The sequence below is a fragment of the Leptonychotes weddellii genome, chromosome 14 (genome assembly GCF_054177405.1).
Source record: "Leptonychotes weddellii isolate Sample4059 chromosome 14, ASM5417740v2, whole genome shotgun sequence".
NCBI classification, from domain to species: Eukaryota; Metazoa; Chordata; class Mammalia; order Carnivora; family Phocidae; genus Leptonychotes; species Leptonychotes weddellii.
Window position 1 is genome coordinate 46,527,264 of NC_138382.1, and position 27,797 is coordinate 46,555,060.

General features: G+C 43.3%; 1 protein-coding gene and 1 long non-coding RNA gene across 2 annotated transcripts in view; one reads left to right on the forward strand and one right to left on the reverse strand.

Moving 5' to 3' along the window:
- Window positions 1-2,835: 2,835 nt before the first annotated feature.
- On the reverse strand, window positions 2,836-26,736 carry LOC145717043 (uncharacterized). The gene is made up of 3 exons (XR_014140022.1): window positions 26,612-26,736; window positions 23,120-23,165; window positions 2,836-3,054 (listed from the first exon to the last, which is right to left on the reverse strand). It is a non-coding gene; the product is annotated as an uncharacterized LOC145717043 (long non-coding RNA).
- Window positions 18,143-27,797, forward strand: part of LOC102726318 (serine protease inhibitor Kazal-type 4) — a 45,430-nt gene continuing 35,775 nt past the window's right edge. Inside the window, exon 1 of the mRNA XM_081803072.1 lies at window positions 18,143-18,210. Within this exon, the coding sequence (XP_081659198.1) occupies window positions 18,183-18,210 (28 nt within the window). The 5' untranslated portion in view covers window positions 18,143-18,182. The remainder of the gene's footprint in view (window positions 18,211-27,797) is intronic.

Below are 27,797 nucleotides of genomic sequence, written 5' to 3' on the forward strand. Positions count from 1 at the left end.
CTCGATCCCAGGACCCTGGGATCATGACCTGAGCCGAAGGCAGATGCTTAACAACTGAGCCACCCAGGCACCCCCAAAAATGAACTCTTTGACACTTTATTGGAATTAGAGAAATTGGTGTGAATTCATGGTTTTCAATATATAGATAGATAATGAAATAAATACAGGGGTGTGTGTGTGTGTGTATTTACATGTAAATATGAGTAAATACCTGGGAGAACTGCTGGGAGCAGAAACTTCCCAATAGCAATGAGCATATTTAACACTCAAATCTTGGTTTCTAAACATCATTTTCCAATAAAAGGAACTAGGTATTCTTGGAGAAAAGGCTGATTTCAGGAATGGACCAGGGATATTACAAGATGAGCCTAGAAAATCACATACCAAAAAGTAAGAAGGGCTCAAAGAATAGTGAGTATGTGTCAAAATAACACACAAATCAGTTTGAAGGAGCTCCTATTGGCCAAGTATGGAACAATTTGAGCATGAAAATAAATATTGATAGGAACAGTTTACAGCCAATTGAACAAAATAAGAAACCATGAGTTCATACTGATATAAATAAAGAAATGAACATTTGATGAGTAACAAGATATTTACATAATTTCAAAGTATCTCCTCCACAAAATACTTACAATTTCAATGGGAAACATAGAAAAATCCAAATTTTGAAACATTCTAGAAAATAACCATCCTGAAATCTTAACAAATATCAAGTTCATGACAGTCAAGGAAAGACTGGGGAACTGTTCCCCACTGGAGGGTACTAAAGAGAAATGACAACTAAATGCAACACTGTGATTCTGAAGTGGATCCTTCTGCTGTAAAATATTTTGAGGATGACCAGTGAAACTTGAATCGGGACTAGGGATAAGATGATACTATTGTATCAGTGTTAATTTCCTGATTTTGATGGTTGTATTGTGGTTATGTTAGAAATATACATATGAGATTTGGAGGGTAATATGACATCATGTCAGAAGCTTACTCTCAATCCAAAAAAGTATTTGTACTAAACTTGCAAGTTTTCTGTAAGTTATCTACCCTCCACCCATACATCCAATATACAATGGGAAGACCAGGACAGAAAAATCACAGTAGACATTCCCACTTAGAAAGGAGGTAATAATAGGCACTGGTCCTTAGGAAATCTGAGATCCAAGTGTGCGTGTCACCAAGTCCCCCTTCTCCAGAGGCAGGGAATGTGATAGCTCCCGTTTCTACTGTTCTTCATGTTTTATGGTTGATTTCCTGCCCTGTCCTGATCATTCTTCTTTGACCAGGTTCCAGTCTGCCTATTTGCTTCATAAAAGACTAGTGCCCAGGGGCACCTGGGTGCCTCAGTCGGTTAAGCGTCTGCCTTCAGCTCAGGTCATGATCTCCGGGTCCTGGGATCCAGCCCCGCTTCGGGCTTCCTTCTCAGCGGGAGTCTGCTTCTCTCTCTCTCTCCCCACTGCTTGTTCTTTCTCTCTCAAATAAATAAATAAAATCTTAAAAAAAAAAAAAAAAGAAAAAGCAAGACTAGTGCCTAGGACTGGATGCAGCATTCCAGCTGGGGTCCAAGAGACAGAAGAGAGCAAGATCCTCAGTTGCCTTCATAATTCCAAATATCATACTTTCATAGATGCCTTCTAACACAACGTTTACTTTTTGATATTCATGTTAAACTAAAAGGCAGGGCTGAAAACAGAGCCCTGAAACAGTGGAAACACCCTACAAGTTGACTTGGATCCTTTAAATACAGTCATTGTGCCAATCGGTGTTTTTGACTGCAAAACAGTCACTTACACCACGGCTTGGCCATGACCACCACTGCCAGTGAATACTCAACACCACCACTTCAAGACTGTTCAAGCTGCTGCTGCTGTCACCATGTATACTTTCCACACTACCCTTGCCTCTTAGCATCATCCCCTAAAAATTCAAAGTCCCTGGTGAGAGTGGCTGGGCCCAATTCACACGCTTCAGTCCTAGCTGCCAGGAAGTGAAAAGGAGAACCTTCTTTCTGCTTCCACGGTGGGAGCCAGGGCATTACAGTCCTCCAATATTGTATTATTTTTAGAAAATTATTCCAAAATAAGGGATTGCATATTGAGTGGACAAATATAATGGCAAAGGTTTACTCCAGTCATTTAGCAGGTTACTTTTCCTCTTAATTGTACTATCATCCAACTCATTTTTCCCATTTTATCCATAAGGATCTCTTGGCAGAGATTGTTAAAGGCCCTGCCGAAGACCCAGTTTGCCAACAGACTATCAAGTACATCTCTGTGATCTGTCAGGTCAGGGACCTGCCATAAAAGGAAATTTGATTGCCCTGGCCCTGACTTATTCTGAGAAATCTCTACTTCCTTTATATTTTTAAAAATCTATTCCTGGGTAAATATAGTTTGCAGAATCAACTTTTTCTCTTTGTAATGGACTGGTGTTAATTTTGTCTACTCTTTATTCATTCCTCTTTATGGTAAGAGAAGGTCCACTCTTCCACTGTGTGGTTGGGATAGGCTAACCTCAGAACTCAAATACCATATAATTAATTGGGATAGGGCTCCTCAGTGGACTTATATTTGGCCAATCAGAGCACTGTTTCCCTCTGGCCACAGTGACTGGTTCAGGGATTGACACACGGTCCAAGGAGGCCAAGAAACAAAGATCGCATCTTCCCTCAGGAATTCTGATTGAGAAATATTGAGAAATACTGAGAAAAAGTCTCTTCCTTTCCTCTGGGGTGGCCATCCTGGAGTTGCCAAGGGTATTAATATTAGTTTTCTAGGACTCTGTAACAAATTCCCAAACACTTGGTGGCTAAAAACAACAGAACTTTATTCTCTCACAGTTCTGAAAGCTAGAAATCCAAAATCAAGAGGGCAGCAGAGCCCAGCTCCTTCTGAAAGCTCTAGGAAAGAATCTTTCCTTGCTTCTTCTTGCTCCTGGTGGCTCCCAGCAGCCCAGCATTCATTGGTTTTTAGCTGCATCACTCCATTCTGCCTCTGTCTTCACATGGCCTTCTCTGTGTATGCTCCTCTTCTGTCGACGTGTCCTCTCCTCTTTTTGCTAGGACACAAATCACTGGAAATAGGGCCCACTCTAATCCAGTATGACCTCATCTTGACATAACCAATTATATCTGCAAAGACCCTATTTCCAAACAAGATCTATTCTGAGGTTGTGGGTAGACATGAATTTGGGGCGTACACTATTTAACCCCCTACAGCTATCATGGAAAGAGCCTGCCTGAGAATTAAGCCAATACGGAGGCAGGGATATGTGCCCTAGTATGGCCATATTTGATGGCCCCTGGACTGATGAATTATATGAGTTGGCAAGTTTCCCTTCTTTTCCTCAAGTCTCAGCTTGAAGTGACAGAAAGAAACTACCACCCTGACTTTTGCAAAATTAGAAAATCATTTGCACATGACCAATGTTCCAAACTTCTTCCTACTGCACGCGTCCTCCAAAAGTCTCTGACAGGAATTGTGCAATCCCACTTGGAAGTGGAATGGATTTACTTCATTTACTTCATTTGGCCAGGAAACAAATTTATTTTAAGCAGCTAGATGATTTCTTACAATGTATTCCACCATTATTCCTTTTAATTTTTATTATGAAAAATTTCAAAAATACACAAAAGTAGGAAAATAGTATAATGAACCTCAATGTTTCCATCACCCCATGTTTGCTTCCTCTATACCTCCAACTTCCCTCCACCTCCTGTAGGATTATTTCAAAGCAAAACTCAGATGCCATGTAATTAATTCATCTTCTTCAACCACTATTCTAAGTTTTAATCCCTCATTACTGCATTTGAGGAGTTTTGTCCCTTGCAAGACAATGCAAGGCACTTTGAACATAAAAAGTGTATGCCAGACGTCTGCTGAATGGAGACCCTGCCATCAGAATTTCTAGTCTATTAGGAGAGATAGGACAAGAAGCTCCTCCAGTGCTTACCAGACTTTAATGAAAATCACCTGGGGAGATGTTAAAATGCAGAAGCTACTCGAATATGTGGGAGGGGGTGGGGAATTCTGCAGTTCTAATAAGAACTGCAATGCTGGGGCACACCTGGGTGGTTCAGTTGGTTAAGCGACTGCCTTCAGCTCAGGTCACGATCCTGGAGTCCTGGGATCAAGTTCCAGGGAATCTGCTTATCCCTCTGACCCTCCTCCCTCTCATGCTCTCTGTCTCTCCTCTCTCTCAAATAAATAAATAAAATCTTAAAAAAAAAAAAAGAACTACAATGCTGTTGGTCTGTCAGTCTCACTTTGAGTAGCCAGATCCTAAACCATAAAACAAAGGAGAAAAAGACAGAGTGCTGTGTAAGGTAGAGGTGATGGGTCACCAGGCTTAAGAACTAGATTTTTTAATGGTTTACCACAGTTACCCAAATTAATTTTTACAATATTCAAGAGTGAGAATAACACTGAACCAAGCATGAAGGGACCCACAAAAGAAATTTTATAAATTCTGCGAAGGGAAGGCACAGTTACCTATCAGTTCTAGGAAATCTATATGATAGAAAGTAAAAGTGTCTAGCCAGCTTCTGGTGACTCTTTTTCCAAAAACCTTGACCCTCCTGGGACTGGTCCTCCATATCCATTTTTGTACTGCTTGAACCCACCTACCAGCCACAGCTGATTGGACCAAAGGTGAGCATCTGACCTAAGCTGGGCCAGTGAGAGGGTCTCTCTTGAGAATTTGGTTTTGAGATTCAGGATGGTCAGTCAGACCCTAGGTATGGCTGGAATTGAAATTATGTAAATATTCCACCTTCTGCCAATACATAGAGAAGCAAAGAAAACTGATTGAAAGAAAGAGACCACAAAAAGTACCTAGAAATGAAGAGAGCACTACCTACATTCCTTCGGCTTCTTGCCCCATTCTCCTCCCTCCTGAGGCCTAATAGCATTTCTGTGCCTCAGAACCCAATCTCCTTATACTGAAATCCTCTAGGTGTTGCATTAGTGAGTTTCAGATCTTTGCAACCAATGAGACTGACAGACATGCTCATGTAACAAGTGGGGACAAAGCCAGAGAGGGAGAAGGGTAGAGCTGCTGGGCCTAGGACTGCAGGTCAAGTGGGTTTACCAGGCAGGTGGGTAGATGAGAGGTCATCCCTGGCAGGAATGAAGTCTCAGGAACCAGAAAAGAAACTTCCTGCAGGCAGTGGGCTGGGCCCTGCCTCTGGCCTCCTTTGAGACCACCAGGTTCATGCTGCCTGTCTGGCTGCCACATCTCCCCTGAGAATTTGCCTCAACCTTCCTGATTGTGTTCGGACTGGCCACACCATAAGGCACTTTGTTTCCACTAATCTTTGAGGGCTGTGGTGTCCCTACTGTAGAGCCCCTTGATGGTATAGTCGGTTCCTCCCAAGTGTCTGGGAAGAGCTGCTGCTGGCTGGTTGTTATTCTGCCCATCTTCCTCATCAGCATGCCACTCTGTGAATCTCTAGCCTGGGAGGTGCAAGAAGGAGTTTAGCCCACAGGTGGGTCCTGAAGTCTGTGGCAATGATTCAAGCCCAGCCCTTTTGTTACAGATAGATTGGTAAACTTACTTCTGTTTGCCCAGGACCATCCCATGTCACAGGAGCATTAGTCATCCTAATTTTAAAGCCCTCGGGTCCTCAATGGAAACCTGTTTTAACACTGTGCCTTGAAAACATCATCCCCAGCCCCTGGGTGGCTCAATTGGTTAAGCGTCTGCCTTCAGCTCAGGTCATGATCCCAGAGTCCTGGGATCGAGTCCCATGTTGGGCTCCTTGCTCCGCAAGGAGTCTGCTTCTCCCTCTGCCGCTCTCCCCACTCATTCTCTCAATCTCTCTTTCTCTCTCGCTCTCGCTCTCAAATAAATAAATAAAGTCTTAAAAAAAAGAAAGAAAGCATCAGTTCTGGTAACTCCAGACCTCCAAACCCCACCATCCTGAGGATTCCCACACAACTGGAATTTCTGAACTGCTTTCTGAAATCACTGCATCTCTACTTACACCCATAGACCATATGGCAAATTAAGAGCACAGATTCTGAAGCCTCCCATTCACTAATTGGGTGACCTTGGGTAAATTATCTAAACTCTCAGTGCCTCACTGGAAAGTAGTACCAATAATACTATTCCTACTTCATCGTGTTGTTATGAGAAAAGTGAGAATAGCGCCTGACTGTATCAAAGTTGACAATTATTATCATGCCCTTACCCCGATCTAGTCATTGTCTCCTCCCACTAAGGAGACCCTCACCCCTGGGCATTCTTTCCAGTCTCAGTGGCATGGCACAGACCCAGACATAGGGCAGTGGGGGACCCAGGCTGTCTACAGAGGCTTCACCTGGTCCTCCTCTCCCTGGGCTCTGATGCTGGTCCTCAGATCAGGGTCTAGTTTCTCTCATTTCTGGGCACAGTCCCTGAAGGGGAATGCTCATGGGGCCCTTTAGAAGGACCTAGCAGAAAGGGACCAGGAAAGGACTTCAATGGCTTGGCTAGCCCTCTGGTGTGGACAGAGGATCCCCATGTCTCTGATCCCCTGGCACGGTGGTCAGCCTAGTCCCTCAACCTGCTTTCTCAGCAGCCATGCTCTCACACCTGTCAGAAATGAGAATTCCAGAAATGAGAGATTCCAAGCCAGGAGGGACATCTCCTGAGAACTCTGCACACAACTACAGAATGCCTTGAGGACATTTTGTGTGTGCATGTTGGGGGAAATATAGGAAGTCCCTGTAGCCATCTATCCCACATGACCATTGACAACTGGAGGTAAGGTCTGTCTGCCCACAAAGGCACCTGACTCATGTTGATTTCTTCCCTCTGTTCACCACGGGAAGTGTATACACCAACGCAGGCTTTGGATGTCACGACGAAAGCAAATCCCAAAGCCCCGGTGCTGGGTTTCAGGCCCTCTAAGGAGAAAACCCCAGGGGTGCATGGAGGTCTCACCACCTCCCCTTGGGCCAGCCATGCCAGGCCAGCTCTCAAAGGCCTCTTGTGACTGTCCTTTCTCTCATCTTTCCCCACTGTGATAAATGTCCTGGGATTAGCCCTTCTGTGTTTATTGGATGAGCAATTTGTGTCTGTCTGAAAAGCTATGTCTGAATAATGTTTGGCACGAGCTAAAGAAATGTGAGCCTCTGCATTCCCCTCCAGCCAGCTCTCTGGAGCCAGCCCGTCTCCTGCCAACAGGGTTAGACAGCTCTGCAGCTGGGTCCGCAGCCTAAACATGTTTGTAGGTGGAGAGAGGGGGAGTTGGTAGGAGGGGGAGGGAGGTGTCTGCGGTAGGACCAGAAACCCAGAGGGACGGAAGAGCAGAGCAACTTTAGCAAATCTGGTGATTGTTCTGGAGACCCTGTAATAATTTGGGGACATCACAGATGCCCATGGTAGTCACCCAGGCCTGAGGACTGGAAAACCAGGGCCCCCTGTGCCACTCAGGAGCCTGGGTGATTACCTGGGCCCAGAGTCCCAGATGTGAACTACAGCAAGAGATACTCAAGGGAGTTCAGTGGGTAGCATGAGGATCCCAGGTCTAGAAAGGAAATTAGTGCTGTGTGCTCTTGAGGTTTGTGTGGGTTGGGGCCAGGTAGGGGGTGTTAGGGTATACTGAGGCTGTTTAAATAGGTCCTGACTCCATCCATTTGGGTCCTGAAACTGGGGAAGAAGCTTGCAGCAATCAGGCGACACAGTTAGGACCAAGAGGGAATTTGGCAGGTGTGGGTGGGTGTGTCAACAACCCCCACCCCCTCACTCCTCGAGCAGCCTTCTGCTATTCTCCCTCAGCATTCTCCTGCTCTTCTCTTAGGGTGCACATCACTGCTGTCTTGTTCCCTGTGACTCAGCTCGCAGTCTTTCTCCACCTCCACCTCACTCTCCCCAAGTCGGTGATCGGACTGAAGGCAGGACATCATCCATGTGCCCCTAACAGCGAGCACAGAACTGGCCATCAAGGAGGCATCAAAAATGGTGTATTGAGTCTTGATTTTGGCTCAGGTCATGATCTCCTGGGTTGTGAGATTGAGCCCCACTTCAGGCTCCGCACTGGGCATGGAGTTTGCTTAAGATTCTCTCTCTCTCCTGCCCCTCCCCCTGCCTAAAAAATGGTTTACTAAGTAAAGGAAAGAAGGCAAGGCTGGGAGCTCAGACTTCAGTGGTCACAGACTCACAAGAAGATAGCAAATAACAAGTGAGACAGAAGTAACAATGCAGGAAATCCATTCAGGAGTGAGAACATGGCCACAATAACACCATCCTCTGGGTCGAGGCTTATAGACTAAGTCATCTTATCAGGAAAGGCCCCTCGAGGCTCTTCTGTATCTGTACACTCATCTTGGTGTTCCACATCGTTTCATCCATTTAGTTAATGTGTTTTGAATCCCTACCTGTATCATCCTCTGTAGGATACCATCTGTCTCCTCAAATAGAAAACAAACAAAACAGGACAAAAAACAGGTGTACCCATACAAGGTAGGAGCAATCTGTGCTCTCACGGAGGTGTAGAGAGAAGGTTATAAACATTCAGGGGAAAAAAAAGAGGTTAATTTAACTTGGAAGAGCAAGGAAGTTTTCATGGGGATGAAGGAGATGCGTTAGACCTGGACCTGGAATAGAGTCTGCATATGTACCCCTAGTGTGCTATTCATCCCCACCCCCTTCCCTGCTGTCAGTACTCACTCAATCTGGTGTCTATGGCAGATTTTGCTAACTGATTCTTTTACTCTTTCACTAAGCCCGGGTATAGCCACAGAATCCTTCTCAACACAGCAACATAGCCAGATGGTCAGAGCAGGCCCATGAGAGAAGAAAGGCATTTGTCATCACACCTTGGAAGGTGTATACTGTTGAGACATGCAGGGATCACCAACAGAAGGAACAGAGTGAGGAGGGGCACAGTGGTGGGGAGACACTGAATGTGTACAATTAAGGTGAGTGGGTTGAATAGGGAGCAGTGGACAATGTGGCTGAGATTATCTGGATTAGTATCTTGCCAGGTTAAGGAATGGGGGTTTCAACCTGCAGAAGGCAGAGGCAGAGGCTTGCACAACTGAGCTGTGTTCAGAAAGACAGTCTGGCAGCAGTGGACAGGGTGGACTGGGATGGGGAGAAGCTGGAGGCGGGTAGACCAGCCAGATGACTATCCCAGGCAACCAGTAATGGAGCCTCCTGTGAGCTCTTGCAGCACTTGGCAAAAGCATCTGTTTAACACTCACCCTATTGTCTCTCTCGGAGCCGTCTTTTGACAGCTGGACAGCCCTACAAGCTGCAGGATCCTTGACATCAGGAACTGTTTGCTGCCTCTCTGGGGCCCCAGGCCTGACATGGTTCTTGGCAGGTGCTCATTATATATTTGTGAATTACTCAATAGGGCAGTGAAAATAGGACAAGGGGTGTACAGAAAAGGGCACACATTTCTGGGATCACATCCTGTTTAGCAAGTACAGTTCCTTAGGCCTGTACATTGGTACAGCTGTCTTTTGATGTGTGTGGAGAAGTAGAAACACATGCAGGCAGCATGGGCAAGGAAGGAGTCACAGCTGACTCCAAGAAACTAGGAATTGCCTTTTCTCTCTCTCTCTCTCTCTCTCTCTGTGTGTGTGTGTGTCTTAGGCTTGCCAGAGCTTTTGGCTTTTTAGAGAGAGGTGGACAGACAAATGGGAGACCTCATAATCTTTACTGTCCTAAGGTGCCTTAGGAAGTATATTAAAACCCTTTTTTGGTGGCAAGTGGCAGAAGTTCAATCAAGCAAGCCTAGGAGGAGTGGGAAGCTTATAAGGTGCATTTGGGGACCACCAGAATGAAGGAGTCCAACAATGCCAGACTCTTTCCATCTCTAATGTCTCCTCTCCACATGTCTGTCAGCCTCATTCTCACAACCTGGCTTCCCCCACAGGCTGGAAGCATGGCTGCCAGGAGCCTGGGTCTCACATCTGACAGCTCCCCAGCCAGAGAATCACTAAATGCTTCCTTTCTCATGTCCCAATTTCAGAGATCCCAGGAGAGGACTCTGATTGGCTTGTGTCGGGACCACGCCCCTGGCCTAACACCTAATGCATCAGCTAAGGAAGCAGGGTCATCTAAAAAGGAAAAAGCTTCCACCAAAACCTTATAGTTGAAGTGAAAAAGGAGTATTTCACAGAAGTGGAGCTAATAATAATAATCCTGCAGTGCCTGGCTGTTTCAGTCAGTAAAACATGTGACTCTTGATCTTGGGGTTGTGAGTTCCAGCCCCACATTGGGGGTAGAGATTACTTTTTTAAAAAATCCTGTCTGAGTAGGCATAAATTAATTCTTCTGCACAACAACCCCAACAGGTGTCACTGTTGTAGTCATTATTACCCTTGAGAATTATTACTTCAGGAAATCAAGGCACAGAGAGGGTAAGTAACTGTCATAGATCACACAGCTAGTAAATAGAGATGGAGCTGGGATTTAAATCCATTTAATCTAGCTCCAAACCCTATAACTTCCTATTATGTTATGTTGCCTATTCACTACAGAAGGAAAGAAAGCAAGGTGTTGGGCTGTGAGGAAGGAACCTTGACAATTTCTCCTGGGAAAATTCAAAGCCCAAGCTGAGGAACCTGTGAGAAGTGATTGGTCCAATGCCATGGGAATCTAGAATAAGAAACACCACCACCCATCTTAATCTCGCTGGAGATATCTGAAAAGGAATGTTTCATTGTGACTTTTTTTTTTAAGATTTTATCATTTTTTAAGTAATCTCTACACCCAATGTGGGGCTTGAACTCACAACCCTGAGATCAAGAGCCACACATTCCACCGACTGAGCCAGCCAGGCACCCCTTATTTTGACTTCTTTTTCCCTCCATCTTTATTTACTTAAAGTAGAATTAGATAAAGCCAAGAAAAGCAAATGTGAGAACAATGAGGTCCCATTTTCACCTATTAAAAATTTAAGCAGCAGTATAATAGCCATGCTGGCAAATGGTGGGAAGATGGTTTGCTTCTAAATGACTGGTGACTGGATAAAGTGGTCCAGCCAGTGGAGAACAATTTATTTGGCCATGGGGGTCAAGAGGTATAGAAGCTTTCTTTAACTTTGACCTGGTAACCTTACTCTTCAGAAACAGCTCATTGAATCACAAAATAAAACCCAACTAGTGCTGTGTGCAAGAGATATATCTAAAATAGTGTTCCTCAGAAATACTGAAAGTAAAAGAGTAGGAAAAAATAGAAAACAAGAACAAATGCCATACATGCAAATACACGCAACAAGAAAACAAAGGTTTTGGTATTAATATTAGACACGGTTGAATTCACAGAAAATCAGAAAATAAGATACAGGCAAAAATACTATAATGATAAAGGCAGAGAGCAACAATGAAGATCTGTCATAAATATTTATGCACAAAATAATGTAACATCAGAATTCATAAAACAAAAACAATAGGAAATACACGGAGAAATGGATATAAATACAGTAACAGTAGAAAATTTTAATTCACACCTCTTAGCCCATGGTCAATAAACCATACAAAAAGTAAAGATATAGAGGACTTGATTTGCTAAATTAGCAAGGTAGATTGAATTGAAGCTTTCAAGCTCCATACCTTGAAAACCTGGAATTTGCACTTTGTTAAGTATCCATGGATCATTAACAAACAACCACACGTAAGGCCGTAAAAAACGAACAAAAAAACCTCAATACATTTCAAGAAGTAGAATGAATACGCATAACAGTTTCTTTTCACAATGCACTAAAACTAGGAAGTGATAGCAAAAACAGAAACTGTAAAGCAATAGAAAAGTTGAAAATTAAATAAAAAACAGTATCTGGGTGGAATATTATTCCGTGTTAAAAAGGAAGGAAATTCTGACACATGCTACACAGGACGTTACATACACTAAGTGAAATAAGCCAAACACAAAAAGACAAATACTGTATGATTCACTTATAGGAGGTATCTAGAGTAGTCAAATTAATAGAAACGAAAAGTGGAATTGTCATTTCAAGGGGAAGCAGGAGGAGTGGGGAATGGGGAGTTGTTTAATGGGTACACAGTTTCAGTTTTGCAAGATGAAAAAGTTTATTTCGTATATTGCACAACAATGTGAATATACTAAACATTACTGCACTAAACGCTTGAAAATGGTTGAGATGATAAATTTTGTGTTATATGTATTTTAAGAAATTCTCTTAAATAATTCTCAGAGTGTAGACTATCTTATGAAAAAAAGTGATCACTCCCAAGGAAACAGTGCAAAAGACAGGTCAAAGGAATGAGTATTTTCATGGTTCCTGGCTACGTCTCACATAATCTTCAGGAGAGAATTCAGAGGGATAAATTTTGAACAGTGCAAGCCCTGAGACGGACATACTGTGTTTGAAAATGTTGGTTTTCTTCCTGCATTATTTAGCCAGCTTGTGTGCAAAGCCCTGTATTAAGACCTAGAGAGACCAGAAAGCGTGGAGTTTATCTCTACTAGTTTATCTCTACCACAGAAGCAAAGGCCCAGAAAACAAAAGAAAATTCTGTTCAACCCCACCAGGTAGTTCCAAGTAAAAGGAGAGGCAGAGGGAGTTCAGATGGCCAGAGATTATGTTCTTCTCTGAAGCTGAAGCTGAGCCCTTCCTCACCTGAGCTTCGGATTGTGGCTTCCTTGTTGTGACCATAGGTAAATCATTTTACCTCTCTGAGAGCCCCTTTTCTCATCTACAAAATGGAACTGATAGTGCCACCTGGTTTTCAGGAGGAACAAATGAGGGAAGTGTGTGAAGAGTTTAGAGCCTCGCATCTATTCAGCACACAGGAAATGCTGGTTTGCTGCTGGCGCATGTATTTTATAGACGAGCAAGTGTCCTCCAACTCAGCTACATTACTTGTTCTCTTTGAGGGTTTTGATATGCCTGGTTCTTCCCTTCCTAAAGTTCTTCCAAGATTCTGACTACACACTTCTACATCAGGTTGTCAGCTCCCTGAGGAAAGAGACAAAGTTGACTCTCCCAGGTATCTTCAGGACCTAACACTTGGTCCAAAAAAAAAAAAAAAAAAAGACTCTGAGGCTTCAAGCACCTCATCAAAGTCACAGCTGCTCTGGGGCACCAACCACTATGTCATGAATACCTGGGCCTCAACAAACATGGCAGATGAACACGTCTATGAATACTTGCTACGTGGTCAGCAGCAAGTCCATATTGTTTGGAGGTTTTCCTTCTCTCCCTGCACCTGGCAGATAGCATCCTTCATGCTTAGTAACTTAGTTTATTTTTTAACTAATTTATTCATCCACGGCAGTATGTCAACAATTAACAAAAATTACACTAGAGATCTGTATAAAATGCAGTGGGAACTAGGAGGAGGCACAAAGCCTCACTGGACCTATCAGGGGAGGCTTCACAGAGAAATAGCATGAGCTGGACTTTGAGTGATCTATAGGAAAAGGGCATGGGGGTTAATGAAAGAATATACAGTTAAAGAGTAGAGCTTGGAGCCCTTGGAGTTTTCTTGCAAGGCTGAGCAGCTGTTTCCCATGAGGCCATGCCCAATGGCAGGAACGCAGCAACTATTAAACTCTAGAGGGCTCTCTCCATATCCTCTCACTGCCTCAGCCCTCCGGGCCTTACATCATTGGCCAGAGCTTTCCCCTAGGGAGAACCAAGCTCTGCCAGAGTCCCATTGTAAGCAGTAATGGAACAGAGATTAGGATCTGACTGAGTTATAGTCCTAGCTTTTCTATTCTTAACTCCTAGGCTTTTATGGAGCTCTGGGGGCTGAGCTGCTTTTTAAAAGCCCACACATGGAAAGCATGGTGGGTACAACTGGCTCACCATTAGGAAAAAATTTAAGTTTAGAGTTCCAAGTCATGGCTGACATTAGAATAAATTCCAGATGGCTGAAAGATTTGAATGTAAAACATGAAATCACAAAAATAGTAAAAGAAGAAAATAGATGAATATTTATAATTTTGGAAGGGAGGGGGAGTACGGAAGACCATTTTAAGTTTAACACCAAAGACAGATAATAAAAGAGTGGTAAAAAAAATATATATATATATATATATATTCATGTACAAGAAGACAGGCACGAAAGTAGAAATGTTAACAAAGAACTGCAATTTCAGAGTTAATGGGTATAAAGAAAAGAGGCCCTAGACCATTCCTTGGAGTGGTTAATTAGGAAAATGCACTTGGAGTATCCGATGTGGTTAATCCCTTCCTTCTCCTCACATTTGACTAATCAGACAGCTGCAAGAGGGATTTTCCCCAGACCAAACCATTAAGTATGGGCTCTTGGGCCAGACGCAAAGCCTTGCCCCAGACAACAACTAATGCCCAAGAGGGGAAGAAAACTGCTGTACTCAAAAGACAAGACAGGTCCTCTTCTTCCTTTTATACACCCCCACATCTCCAACCAACCAGCACAGTCCACTCCTCCACGAAGTTACTACACGCAGGCTCAGTAAACAGGACAGACAAGAACAAGAATGCACAATTTAAAAATGAACAAATGTCTTAAAGTACTAAACATTTGAGAAAAGTCAGAACAATGAAACAAGGCCTTCAGAATCTATCATCAGGAACTCTAACATCCAAGAAACAGAGTTAGTAACTACCAACGAACAAGACTTCAGCTTAAGTGTAAATAATGTCTTCACAAGAAATGTGAAAGGATATTTCATGTATTAAAAAGATTTAAGAACTTGTTTTTCCAAATAAAAATTCAATGGGCTGAATCACAAAATAGATATCAATGAAGAGTCAACAACAGAGTTGAAAGGTCAAGTGGAGAAATTCTCCTAAAATGCAGTTCAAAGAAACAGAGGTCACAGGTATAAAAGAGAAATTAGAGGCAGTGAAAGGTTTGGCCCATTGACTAGAGTCTGCCAACCTCTGTTCTATGGCTCTCACTTCCCTCATTTGTAAAATGAGGGCAATCATTGTGCCAACTTCATAGGGTTGTTGCGGGAATTAAGTGGGGCAATGTGTCAAGTACTTTGCCCATTGCCTTGTGCACAATAAGCAGTCAATAAGTGCTAGTTATTATTGATTGTATTTGTTCGGATAGATGCTAAGAATGAAGAGAAGAAGGGGCGCCTGGATGGCTCAGTCGTTAAGCGTCTGCCTTCAGCTCAGGTCATGATCCCGAGGTCCTGGGATCGAGCCCCGCATCGGGCTCCCTGCTCCACGGGAAGCCTGCTTCTCCCTCTCCCACTCCCCCTGCTTGTGTTCTCTCTCTTGCTGTCTCTCTCTGTCAAATAAATAAATAAAATCTTTAAAAAAAAAAAAAGAATGAAGAGAAGGAGGTCACTGTGCACACAGCAGGCCCAAGTCTTAAAGGGACTTAAAGGACTTCATTTTATCATTTTTATTAGTCACTTAATAAAAATACCTCATGTTGGCATAGGGGAAAAAGAAGTTAGGAAGCACAGAAAATGGATCCAGAAGTTCTGTCATCCTATTTGATAAGCATTCCAGAATAAAAGAACAGAGGGAAGACCTAGGCCTAGATTAATTATGATGAAATATCAGAACACCAGGTATAAAGGAAATGCCAAGCAATTCCGTTCCGTTCTCTTACATTTGTGAGTGCATTTTTCCAGGAAGAGGATCCGAAACATGGATCCAGTTCTTAAAAGAGCAACCAAAAAGGAAGTCTAAGAATTGCTGTCCTCTATGAAGAGAACGTCTCCAAACAAGGAGGCTGGTGAGAAGGGGCTTGACCCTTAATTAAGGTTGTTCTACATCTCATGCCTTTCACTCTTTTTTTCTTGCACACTTGCAGAAGGAAAGATTGATCAGCTCAAAACCAGACTGCCCTCAACTCAGCACATCATTATACTTTCTTCTCTCTGGGAGAAACATCCGCAAAGGTTTTCACTCAGGAATGTGTCTGGTTTTAAAAAGTCTCTAAGACTCAGCAGTGCTGGTAGCATTTCCTCCTGTGAACACCTTGCTGCGGAAATGGGAGGAAGGGGAGCCCTGCGAGCCCACTGCAGCCCTGCAGCATCGGGGTCACAGAGACGTGGGCCTGCTCAGTAGGCAGCCCAGGTCAGGGGAGCTGGAGACCTGGATCCACACTTTCCAAGTGATCCAGGCAAGTCACTTTTACTTTTTGAGCCTCTATTTCCTGGTCAGTGAAATGGGAACACACTTGTTCTGCTTCTCGGGATAGTTCTGAGGCTAAGATTTTTACCAGTGAAGACTCTGAGAAAGCAAATTCTAAACTAAGAGTCACTGATGCAAATGCCTTTAACTTGTGAAGTGACCAGGGTATGACATGAGGGAATGGTGCAGACCTTGACCTAACAAACGTGTTTGGGAGCCAAATTTGGCCCTGGCTCACCAACTTGTGACCCTGCCTTAAACAAAAATGAGGGTAATTACAGCAAAGCAGCTCTCAAAATTGATGGAAAATAAAATTTTTCTCTACCCTGTTATGGGTTGCATTGTGCCCCCCCCAAAAAAGATAAGTGGAAGTCCTAACCCCAAGTACCTCAGAATGTGACCTGATTAGGAAATAGGGTCATCGCAGATGTAATTAGTTAACATGAGGTCATACTGGCATAAGACTGACTCCTTATAAAGAAGACAGCCATATGAAGACAGAAAGACACAGGGAGAATGCCCTATGAAGACAGAGATTAGTGATGCATCTATAAGCCAAGGAATGGCAGGATTGCTAGCTCTCATGGGAAACCAGGAGAGGGGCATGCAACAGATTCTCTCTCAGAGTCCTCAGAGGGAAACAACCCTGCTGACGTCTTGATTTCAAACTTCTAGCCTCCAGAACTGTGAGAGAATAAATTTCTGTTGTTTTAAGCCACCCAGTTTGTGATACACTGTTATGGCAACCCTGGGGGAAACTAATACACTTCCCTGAAGGAAACTTGATTTTATATCAGGTATGAATTTCTGCTTCTCAGCATGAGTCAGTGGGACTCCCAGCTTAAGCCTTGGCAGGGCCGGGACTGGGGTGAGGCGCTGAGGGTCCAGAATTTCGGGAGGCAGTTCCTCTTAGGTTTCTGCAAGTGCTGATCTTCAGAGAGAGTGCCTCCTCGAGAGCCAGGAGCCTATCTATGGCCATGCTGGAGTGTGTGGCGGTAGCCCTGCTTGAACGCGTTATCTAGTATCTTCGAGTGGTGCTTTGGAGCTGATTATAAAATATAGTTTCCAGCCACTTTAACCTAGGGCAGAGCAAACATGTATTTCTCACAATCTCAGAATACTTCCTCTTTACTTAAGGTAGAGGCTGAAGGGTAGCAGAATATGCCACCCCAAAATAGGACTGCAGGAGTTCAGGACATGCCACCCCAAATTATGCCACTTTGGTATGTTGATTATTTTAAGCTGTAGGTACTTGAAAAACAGCAAATGCAGGGAGCAAATGAAATCCCCTTCTCTGCCTAAATCCCCCAAAAGGAACTCAGTTGTCATAAATCTCCCAGGGAGTTTCATCAAGCAGGGAAGATTGACTCTCATCACAAGGGAGCAGGCTAGAAACCCACACCACACATAGACAAACTCTGTCACACACTGTTACATCTTCTATCCTCCTAGGGGCCAATTCAACTTTCCCCAAAATCATTTATTCTCTGAGCCCTGCATCCTCCCCTCCCATTTCCCTATTAAAATGGTATTTAATCCTAAATTCTTTTTTTTTTTTACGATTTTATTTATTTATTTGAGAGAGAGAATGCACAGGAGCTAGGGGAGGGAGCAGAGAAGCAGTCTCCCCGCTGAGCAGGGAGCCTGATGTGGGACTCGATCCCAGGACCCTGGGAGCATGACCTGAGCCAAAGGCAGATGCTTAACCAACTGAGCCACCCAGGTGCCCTTAATCCTGAGTTCTTTTTTTAAAAGATTTTATTTATTTATTTGACAGAAAGAGACACAGCGAGAGAGGGAACACAAGCAGGGAGAGTGGGAGAGAGAGAAGCAGGCCTCCCGCCGAACAGGGAGCCTGATGCAGGGCTTGATCCCAGGACCCTGGGATCATGACCTGAGCCAAAGGCAGCCACTTAACGAATGAGCCACCCAGGCACCCCCTTAATCCTGAGTTCTAAGCCACCTTGGGGAATTATTAATTTTTCCAGGGGTATCTCCCCTGTATATATATGAGATATATATATTAATAAACTTCGGTTTGCTTTTCTCTTGTTAATCTGTGTTTTATTACAGGAGTCTCAGCCAACTCAGAAGGATAGAGAGAAAATTATGAGGATGGGATCACTGAAACCCTACCCAGATGGAATTCTGGGAAAACTGGCAGAAGGGTAAGAGTTCTTATTAAAATCAGCTCTCCTGGATCTCTGTCTGTAGTGCCCAATTGAGAGAGGAGGGTAAAATTTTATCTTGTCCCTTCATCTTCAAATTCAGATTTGTGTGAGAAAAATATTTTTAAGAATGAATTCTTTGAACTGTGACTCTTAGGAATTTGGTTTTTGGGATACCCTTGGGTTATTTATCCTTTCCCTCCCAGGGACAGCTATTGCTTTCCTGTTTGTCTCATTTTTATGTCCTGAGAGCTTGATTTGGCATGCAGGTTGTTGGTTCTCGTGCGTACAAGTGAGTAGTTCTGGATCTTGTCAGGGTTGCATCTTTTGCACCCTCTTTAGGGATACCACCTGTATCCATGTTAAGTCACAAAAGGCTTATTAGTCTTGGTTTTGAGCCACTTGACAAGTATACCTTCAGTTTAAAAGAAAAAGGAAAAAAATAATTTATTTCTTTTTTAAAGATTTATTCATTTATTTTAGAGAGAAAGGAGGAAGGGGCAGAGGGAGAGAGAGAATCCCAAGTAGACTGACTTCCTGCTGAGCAGGGAGCCTGATGATGCCAGGCTGGATCCCATGACCCTGAGATCATGACCTGAGCTGAAATCAAGAGTCGGATGCTCAACCAACTGAGTCACCCGGGCACCCCAGGAAAAAAATAATTTAAAAAAGAAGTTTAATACTGCCAGAAATAGTTACTGTTTGTTCCAGCTGATAATAATATATTGAAAGGATTAAGATTTTATTTATTTATCTGACAGAAAGAGAGAGAGAGAGAGCACAAGCAGGGAGAGGGGCAGAGGGAGAGGGAGAAGCAGGCTCCCCACTGAGCAGGGTACCCGTTGCCAGGCTCCATCCCAGGACCCTGAGATCATAACCTGAGCCAAAGGCAACTGCTTAACCAACTGAGCCACCCGGCTGCCCCTGAAAGGATTTTTAAGAGCTGTATGGTCAGAAAATTGGCCTAATTCGAAGCCGATACTCAGAGACTGATAGGAGCTGTTTTCCCTTGATCCTGTTCCTCTTATGGGGACTTCTCAGTCAACTGAAACCCTCTTCTCAAACCCCTGCTGACTACATGCTCCACCAACCCTACTTCCTTCATGTTGGCATGATTTTGCTGAGGATAAATTTGGAACTCCATTGGCTTCTTTGGAAAACTTAAGATTTCCCCAAATTGGCTCTTTTAAGACCTCTTCCTTCCCACTGTTCCTTCTTCCTTTTGCCACTTTCAATCTTCCATTCCATTCCCTTTAATTTTTTGACTCTGTCTGCCCTGCCACACTTCTCCCTTCCCACTTGAGCCTTCAGCTCCCTATAGACACTTGAACTTTAAGCCCCCTACTCTCCATCAGGGGCTGTTGAGGGACCCAGAGACCCCCAAAAGCAACTACTTGAGGCTGAAAAGGAAAAAGGAGCTTTTGGAAACTGGGCAAGTGAAAATCTTAAAAGTCCTCTCCACAAATATAAGTAAAAACTTTTAGCCATCTGAGTGGATCCAACTGTTCTTTTATAAACTAGCAAGTTTTGTATTAATGTACCCAACATATGGCTAAAATTTTAATAAAAGCTATAAGATTTCTATGTTTGTATGTTTATGTATGTCTATATATGTATGTTAGTATATGTGGTATTTTTCTACCTCTGGACGATATTGTCAAATTAATTGTGAAAGAGCTCTATTGAATTGGCTTAATGAAAAGTAAGTGCTTATATAATTTTTTTTTAAAGATTTTATTTATTTATTTGACAGGGAAAGAGAGAGCACAAGTAGGCAGAGTGGCAGGCAGAGGGAGAGGGAGAGGCAGGCTCTCTGCTGAGCAGGGAGCCCGATGCGGGGCTCGTTCCCAGGACCCCAGGATCATGACCTGAGCCGAAGGCAGCCGCTTAACCGACTGAGCCACCCAGGCGCCCCTAGTGCTTATATAAATTAAATGTTCTCTCAGAGCAATATAGAAACTAACCCAAATGTTTTTTATGCACTTCCAACAGGTGTGAGGTGATATTGTGGTTTGTTTGGGTTTTTAAGATTTTTATTATTATTTATTTATTTGACAGAAAGAGACAGAGAGAACAGGCAGAGGGAGCAGCAGAGGGAGAGGGAGAAGCAGGTTCGCCACTGAGCAGGGAGCCTGACATGGGGCTCGATCCCAGCACCCTGGGATCATGACCCGAGCCGAAGGCAGACGCTTAATGACTGAGCCACCCAGGTACCCTCATTGTGGTTTTGATTTAAACTTCCCTGATTAGTGATGTTGAGTACCTTTTCATGTACCTGTTGGCCATCTGTATTAATTCTTTGGAAAAATGTCTATTCAGATTCTCTGCCTATTTTTTGTCAGATCATTTGGGTATTTTTGGTGTTGAGTTGTATGAGTTCTTTGTATATTTTGGATATTTACCCCTTATCAGACGTATGATTTGCAAATATTTTCTCCTATTTAGTAGGTTGCCTTTTCATTTTGTTGATGGTTTCCTTTGCTGTGCAGAGGCTTTTTAGTTTGATCCCATTTGTTTATTCATGCTTTTGTTGCCTTTGCTTTTAGGGTCAAAAAAAAAAAAAAAAGCCATCACCAAGACCAACATCAGAGAACTTACTGCCTATGTTTTCTTCTAGGAGTTTTATGGTTTCAGGTCTTACATTCAAGTCTTTAATCCATTTTTATTTCATTTTTGTATATGGTATAAGATAGTGGTCCTGTTTTATTGGCTTGCTCTTGATAAGAGATTGTGAAAGGTTTTTCTTTACCTTTTAAATAATCTGTCTGGGGGGGCGCCTGGGTGGCTCAGTCGTTAAGCGTCTGCCTTCGGCTCAGGTCATGATCCCAGGGTCCTGGGATCGAGTCCCACACCGGGCTCCCTGCTTGGCAGGAAGCCTGCTTCTCCCTCTCCCACTCCCCCTGCTTGTGTTCCCTCTCTCGCTGTGTCTCTCTCTGTCAAATAAATAAATAAAATTAAAAAAAAAAAAGTTTTAAATAATCTATCTGGAAAACAAAGATTCTGTGTTTAATCAAAATAATTTCCCATGCTTCATATCAGGTCTTTGATTACTTAAGAAAACTCTATTAAAAGTTTTTAATAGTTCTCTATTAAAAGAGCTAAGGTTTTTTAAAACTATGTAATTTTCTGTATTTGCCTTTGAAATCTTTAATAGTCATTTTGTCTAAATCTTTAATTATCACTTTAATTATCACTTAATTATTCTACAGGATTTCTGGAACATCTCAAAAGACTTGTTCTCTCTCCTTATAAAAAGAGAGATTAGATTTATCTGACATGTTATATTACATGGGAAGGATTGTCAAACAAGTTATATGCAACCTTCTTAGGTTATATTTGTATGGGTATATGTTATTAATATAAGTGTTCTAGAAACTGTATGAAATTCCTAGAATCTGATACATCCTGGTATAATGTCATCGGTCGCAATTTTAGTTGTCATCTTAAAATGTTGTATGCCACAGAGATCATCAAATTTCCTTGTTAATTCTGTCTAAATGAACTATCATCAGATCTTTAATCATGACCATTTTTAAGTCTTTGGTCAGTCAGTTGTTTTTTTTTTTTTTTAAGATTTTATTTATTTGCGAGAGAGAGAATGAGAGACAGAGAGCATGAGAGGGAGGAGGGTCAGAGGGAAAAGCAGACTCCCCGCCGACCAGGGAGCCCAATGCGGGACTCGATCCCGGGACTCCAGGATCATGACCCGAGCCGAAGGCAGCCACCCAACCAACCGAGCCACCCAGGCGCCCTTTTTTTTTTTTTTTAAGATTTTATTTATTTATTTATTTGACAGAGAGAGAGAGCACAAGTAGGCAGAGAGGCAGGCAGAGGGAGAGGGAGAAGGAGGCTCCCCGCTGAGCAGGAAGCCCGACGCGGGGCTCGATCCCAGGACCCTGGAATCATGACCTGAGCCGAAGGCAGCCGCTTAACCAACTGAGCCACCCAGGCGCCCCTTTCAGTTATTCTTTTACTCTGATATTTTCTAAAAGCTTTTGCAAGCAGCTATGATCCAAAAATGCTTTCTCTTCAGAACAATTCATGGAAGGAACTCTGAAAAGTCCTCTAGATTGCAGGTTTCTCATAACGTTAAGGTTATACCATTGACCTGGGTAAGAATTTCTAGAGCTCTAATGAAAAAACAAAACGATTTAAAAAACTGCTAACTCAGGGCGCCTGGGTGGCTCAGTTGGTTAAGCGACTGCCTTCGGCTCAGGTCGTGATCCTGGAGTCCTGGGATCGAGTCCCACATCGGGCTCCCGGCTCAGCGGGGAGCCTGCTTCTCCCTTTGACCCCATCCCCTCTCATGCTGTTTCTCTCTCTCTCTCTCTCTCAAATAAATAAATAAATAAATAAATTAAAAAAAAAAGAAAGCTATGCATTTAAAAAAAAACTGCTAACTCAGAATCAAGCAAAACATGAATTAATTACATGGGGCTGAATAAATTGATGAAGATGATTATAATTTTTATGACTTTTTATTTGAAACATCACTGGTTCTTTAATGTTTTGCTTTCCAGATTTAAGGAGACTTCTCCTCTTTTTCCTTAAGTGATCTGTGACTGGCTGCAAGTTGGCAAAGTATACCTATGTAAAAAGAATTGAAGCATTTATCTTTTCTCCCTACCTGATCCTGACAGAATTCAGAAACTCTTGAGTGTTCTTATTTTCATGGCAATATGCCTATTTGCTTAAGTTCAGTAAGAATCTTGCAATAGGACACAATTGGAAATACTGCTTATTTTACCAAGGGTTTGACTGGAATGTCGTATTTGAGAGTGAGGAACACAGATTAAGATATAACCAGACAGCTTTAAGGCAGTAGGGTTGATTTTTAAGGGGCCAGTGCTTATTAAGCCCCCTTTTGAGAAACCACCTGGTACCTTGCTTTCAGGGTTTTCCGTCTTACCAGGTGAGTCCTGGCAGGCTCAGTCCCCTCAGGATATTTTTGGGACCTGAAACAGAGAAGAATTCACCCAAATGTATAGATACTCATGTGAAGTCTGATAGTGAGTTCTGGTGTGGCTTCCTAGCCTTGAGAGGCTTTTTTAAAAGTTCATTCTGAGATTCATTATGAAAGTTCCAGCAAAGCAACTTTTTAAAAAGATTTTATTTATTTATTTTTGTGAGAGAGAGAACACACAAGTGGGGGTGGGGGGCAGAGGGAGAAGCAGGCTCCCCGCTGAGCAGGGAGCCCAACGTGGGACTTGATCCCAGGACTCTGGAACCATGACCTGCTCCAAAGGCAGACGCTTAACTGACTGAGCCACCCAGGCACCCCACAGATTGTGAAACTTCTTGAAGAATTTTCAAAGATGAGGAAGAAAGGGTAGCAGAATGTGCCATGCCAAAATATGATTACAGGAGTTCAGGACATGCTACCCCAAAATATGCTGCTTTGGTGTAATGATTGGTTTGAGCTGTAGACACTTGAAAAATAGAAAATGCAGGGAGAGTGTTCTCTGAATTTCTCTTGTCTGTCTAGAGACAAGAGCCCCCAAAAAGGAACTCAACTGTCATAAATCCCCACCCCAGGAATTTCATAAACTAGGGAAGACTGACTCTTGTGATAGGAGAAGTTAACACCACACTCAGGCAGACTTTGTCACAAAACATCCTATTTCCCATCTATTCTTCTAAAGACCCATTCATCTTTCCTAAAAATCACGTCCTCTCCCCTACAAGGCCTACATACCCCTTTCCCTTGTCCCAGTTAAGATGGCATTTAATCCTGAATCCTAAGCCACCTCAGGAGCTTACTCATCTTCCCTTGGGTATCTCCCATGTATACATTGAGGTACACATGTTAATAAAGTTCTTTTTTCTTTTGTTAATCTATCTTTTCTTTTCTTTTTTTAAGTGGGCTCTACACCCAACATGGGGCTCAAATTCATGACCCTGAGATAATGAGTCGCATGCTCTACTGACTGAGCCAGCCAGGCAGACCTAACCTGTCTTTTATTACAGGGGTCTCAGCCAAGAATGCAGAAAGGTAGAGGGGAAATTGTTTTCCTCCCTGGAAGGTTTACAAATTTTAATTGTCTCTCTCCCACTTACCTCAATCACTCCTATCTATCAATTACTTAGTTAGTTCTCTATCCTGGGTGCCAGGGATTTAAAAATTGAATGATATACCAAAGGTGGGAGCAGTGGTAGATAGATACATTTAAAAACATTTTTAAGGGCGCCTGGGTGGCTCAGTTGGTTAAACGACTGCCTGTGGCTCAGGTCATGATCCCGGAGTCCCAGGATCGAGTCCCACATCAGGCTCCTTGCTCGCCAGGGAGTCTGCTTCTCCCCCTGACCCTACCCCCTCTTGTGCTCTCTCTCTCTCTCTCTCTCAAATAAATAAAATAAAAAATCTTTAAAAAAATTTTTTTAAAAAAAAGGAAAGGAAAGGGGCACCTGGGTGGCTCAGTCGTTAAGCATCTGCCTTCGGCTCAGGTCATGATCCCAGGGTCCTGGTATTGAGCCCTGCATCGGGCTCCCTGCTAGGCAAGAAGCCTGCTTCTCCTTCTCCCACTGCCCCTGCTTGTGTTCCCTCTCTCGCTGTGTCTCTCTCTGTCAAATAAATAAATAAAATTTAAAAAAAAAAAAAGGAAAGGAAAGAAGGAAGGAGGAAGGAAGGAAGGAATTACCATAAAGTATAATAAATGCTATTAAGAGACACAGGTTTAGGGGCCTATGAGAGCTTGGCAGAGTGGTATATCACTCAGATGACCAAGGAGATGAGATAAGAAGATGGTACCTACACTGCCTCATTAAGAATGAGTAATTGTTGGGGCACCTGGGTGGCGCAGTCGGTTAAGTGTCTGACTTTGGCTCAGGTCATGATCTCAGGATCCGATCTTGGGGTTGTGGGATCAAGCCCTGAGACAGGCTCTGTTCAGTGGGGAGTCTGCTTCTCCCTCTCCTTCTGCCCCTCCCCACCTCTAAAATAAATACATCTTAAAAAAAAAAAAAAAGAATTGTTAGTCAGATGAGAAGAAGAGAAGGATGGATGAAAGAGATTGATTAATAAAGCCAATTAGATCTTCAAAACAAAACAAAGAGTGACACCCGGGTAGCTTGGGTGATGGGCAAATATGGTGCCAATTGACCAGAAAAGTGAAGGATATAAAAGAAAAGGGATTGATTAGGTCTTGGACATGCTGAGTCTTAGGTGCTTGTAGATATATGAGGAAAGATGACCAACAGCACTTCCAAAGTGTGTTCTAGGAGCCTGACTTCCAGGAGATATTAATATTGCAGGGGGAAAAGGGAGCGGGGTTAGACTGTGGAAGGCTGTATTAGCCCAGATTCCCTGGGAAACAGAGCAGAGGCAAGAATTATATGCTGATGCCTTTTATGAAGGTGCAAACCCTAATCCTCAAGAATGATGTAAAAGACATGAGGCAGGGAAGGACGAGAAACAATGCAAGATGCAGGGAGGAGCAGCTGGTGGGCCACAGAACTACACTGTTGGCTACAGTTCAAGAAAAGCAAAAGGCTAGGGGTCCAGGACTTGGGCAGTGGTAACAGAAACTGAGAAAGCAGATTGTATTCAATACAGATGCCAAATAAGTTTAAGAAGTATTGGGTATTACATGCCCTCTCTTGGAAATTTGCAATGCATTTTAGCACATTAACAGTTTTGGAAGTAACTTAGCAAGGAAATAAATTTCATTTTATTTAACACAGTATTTCCCAAACTTATTTGACCACAGAAGCTTTCCTTCCTGCCCTGCTCATCTGTAGAACTCAGTTCTGGTCAGCTGTGGATACTGCAGTCTGGAGCAAAGGAGATAGTACGGATTGGAGGTAGGGATTTGAGAAGCATATAGGTAATGTTTGAAGGCCAGAGGATGGAGATCATCCAGGAAAAGTCTGTAGAATGATCCTAAGCCAGAGTCATGGGTTACACCAATATTAAGGGACAAACACAGGAAGAAGATCCCTTAAGAGAGAAGGAAGAAACATCAACAGAATTTGGATAATCAGAAGCTATCACTAGGTAAAGCAGAAAGGAATTTATGAACAGGTATAGGTGAGCAGAGGACACCCTAGGACCGAGTGACTCAAAAATCTATCCTGACCATCAGACACTACCCAGGAGCTTGTTAGACATGCAAAATCTGAGATCTCACTCCATATCTACCTTTTACCTGGATCCTCAGGTGATTCACATGAACATTAAAGTTTGAGAAGCTCTGGCTTATAGCATTGCTGCAAGGAGTGGAGGAGTAGACTAAAATGGAGTTTCCGGAGATATCTGTAAACCCTCAGAATCACCATGCCTCTGCCATTGTAATTAAGAAAGAAGCCACAAAAACACTAGTGCTGCAGGAAGCTGCTGAACTAGGAAGCTGGTGATCATGAAACCAGCCGGCCTCTATCCACACCAGCAAAACTGATGCCTCACCTGCTGCTACTCCCCTCTTCGTTCCAGGATCAAGTCTCAGGTAATGTCATTGAATTGGCAGTTCCTAAGTCACATGTGGAGTGCCAGCTGCAAGGAAGTCTAGGAAATGTAGCTTCCCAGCCATAATGTCCTAGAAGGAAGTGGAAAGCATAAACCAGTCAACAGGATCCATCCTTGGAGGTGTCCTGGAAAGTATGACAGGTGCAGATAGCTATCCCCCAATATCTATTCTACCCTTCATCCATGGTTATAGGATCTTCAGCTTGGCGCATGACTGCCCAGAATAAAGACATCTCCCAGCCTCTCTGTAGACAGATATGACCATGTGACTAAGTTTGGGCCAATAATGTAATGGAAATGTCACAAACCAGCATCCAGGAATCTTTGAGAGACAGGAGGAACATATCCTTTACACTCTTCTTTGTCCATCACTCTACCATGCTGCTTGGAGCATGAGAGGACATCATCTTGGACTATGAGGTTGAGGGCTAAATCCTGGGGTTGGCAGAGCTGAGCTAGAAGGAGCCTGAGTCCCTGAGGACTTCCTAGGTGAGATCACCATCCTTGCTCTGGTGACTTACCTCTGTATACATGGAAGTCTAATCAACCATTGTTGTTTTGGATCATCCCTGGAAGAACCTAATCATAGCCAGATGTCAAAAGCGCTGGTTCTTAACACTGGCGATTCATTGATTCCTTTGAGAATGGAATGAATGTCCTGGACCACCCCCCTAAAAAGATGCACATCTGTACAACTCTGTATAACAATTTCAAGGACTGTGTGATGTTTTTTCCTGAAGACAGTCTAAGAACTCATGGAACCCTGGTTAAGAACCACCAGAGTTGAGATTTTTCAAGAAGAAAGGATTATAATCAAAAGGCAAATGGCTCAGAGTTAAAGTAAGAACCGAGAAGTGGTCTTGGTCCAGACTGTTGCTGCCAATGGTAGGAGCAGTTTCAGTGGGGTAGGGTAGAGGGGGGGCAAAAACTAGACTATAGAGTTCTGGGAGAATGAAAATCAAGAAAGTGGAGGCAGCAAGTATTGTCAACCATCTGGAGTAGCCTACCCCCGAAGATGGTGGTGGCTGGGAGACGGTAGAGGTCATGAGCTCCAGAGAGGGTTTTCCTGGCTTTCCTCTGCTTCTAGGACCAGACCAGCCAGAGTGAGGGTGATTTGGGATATCCA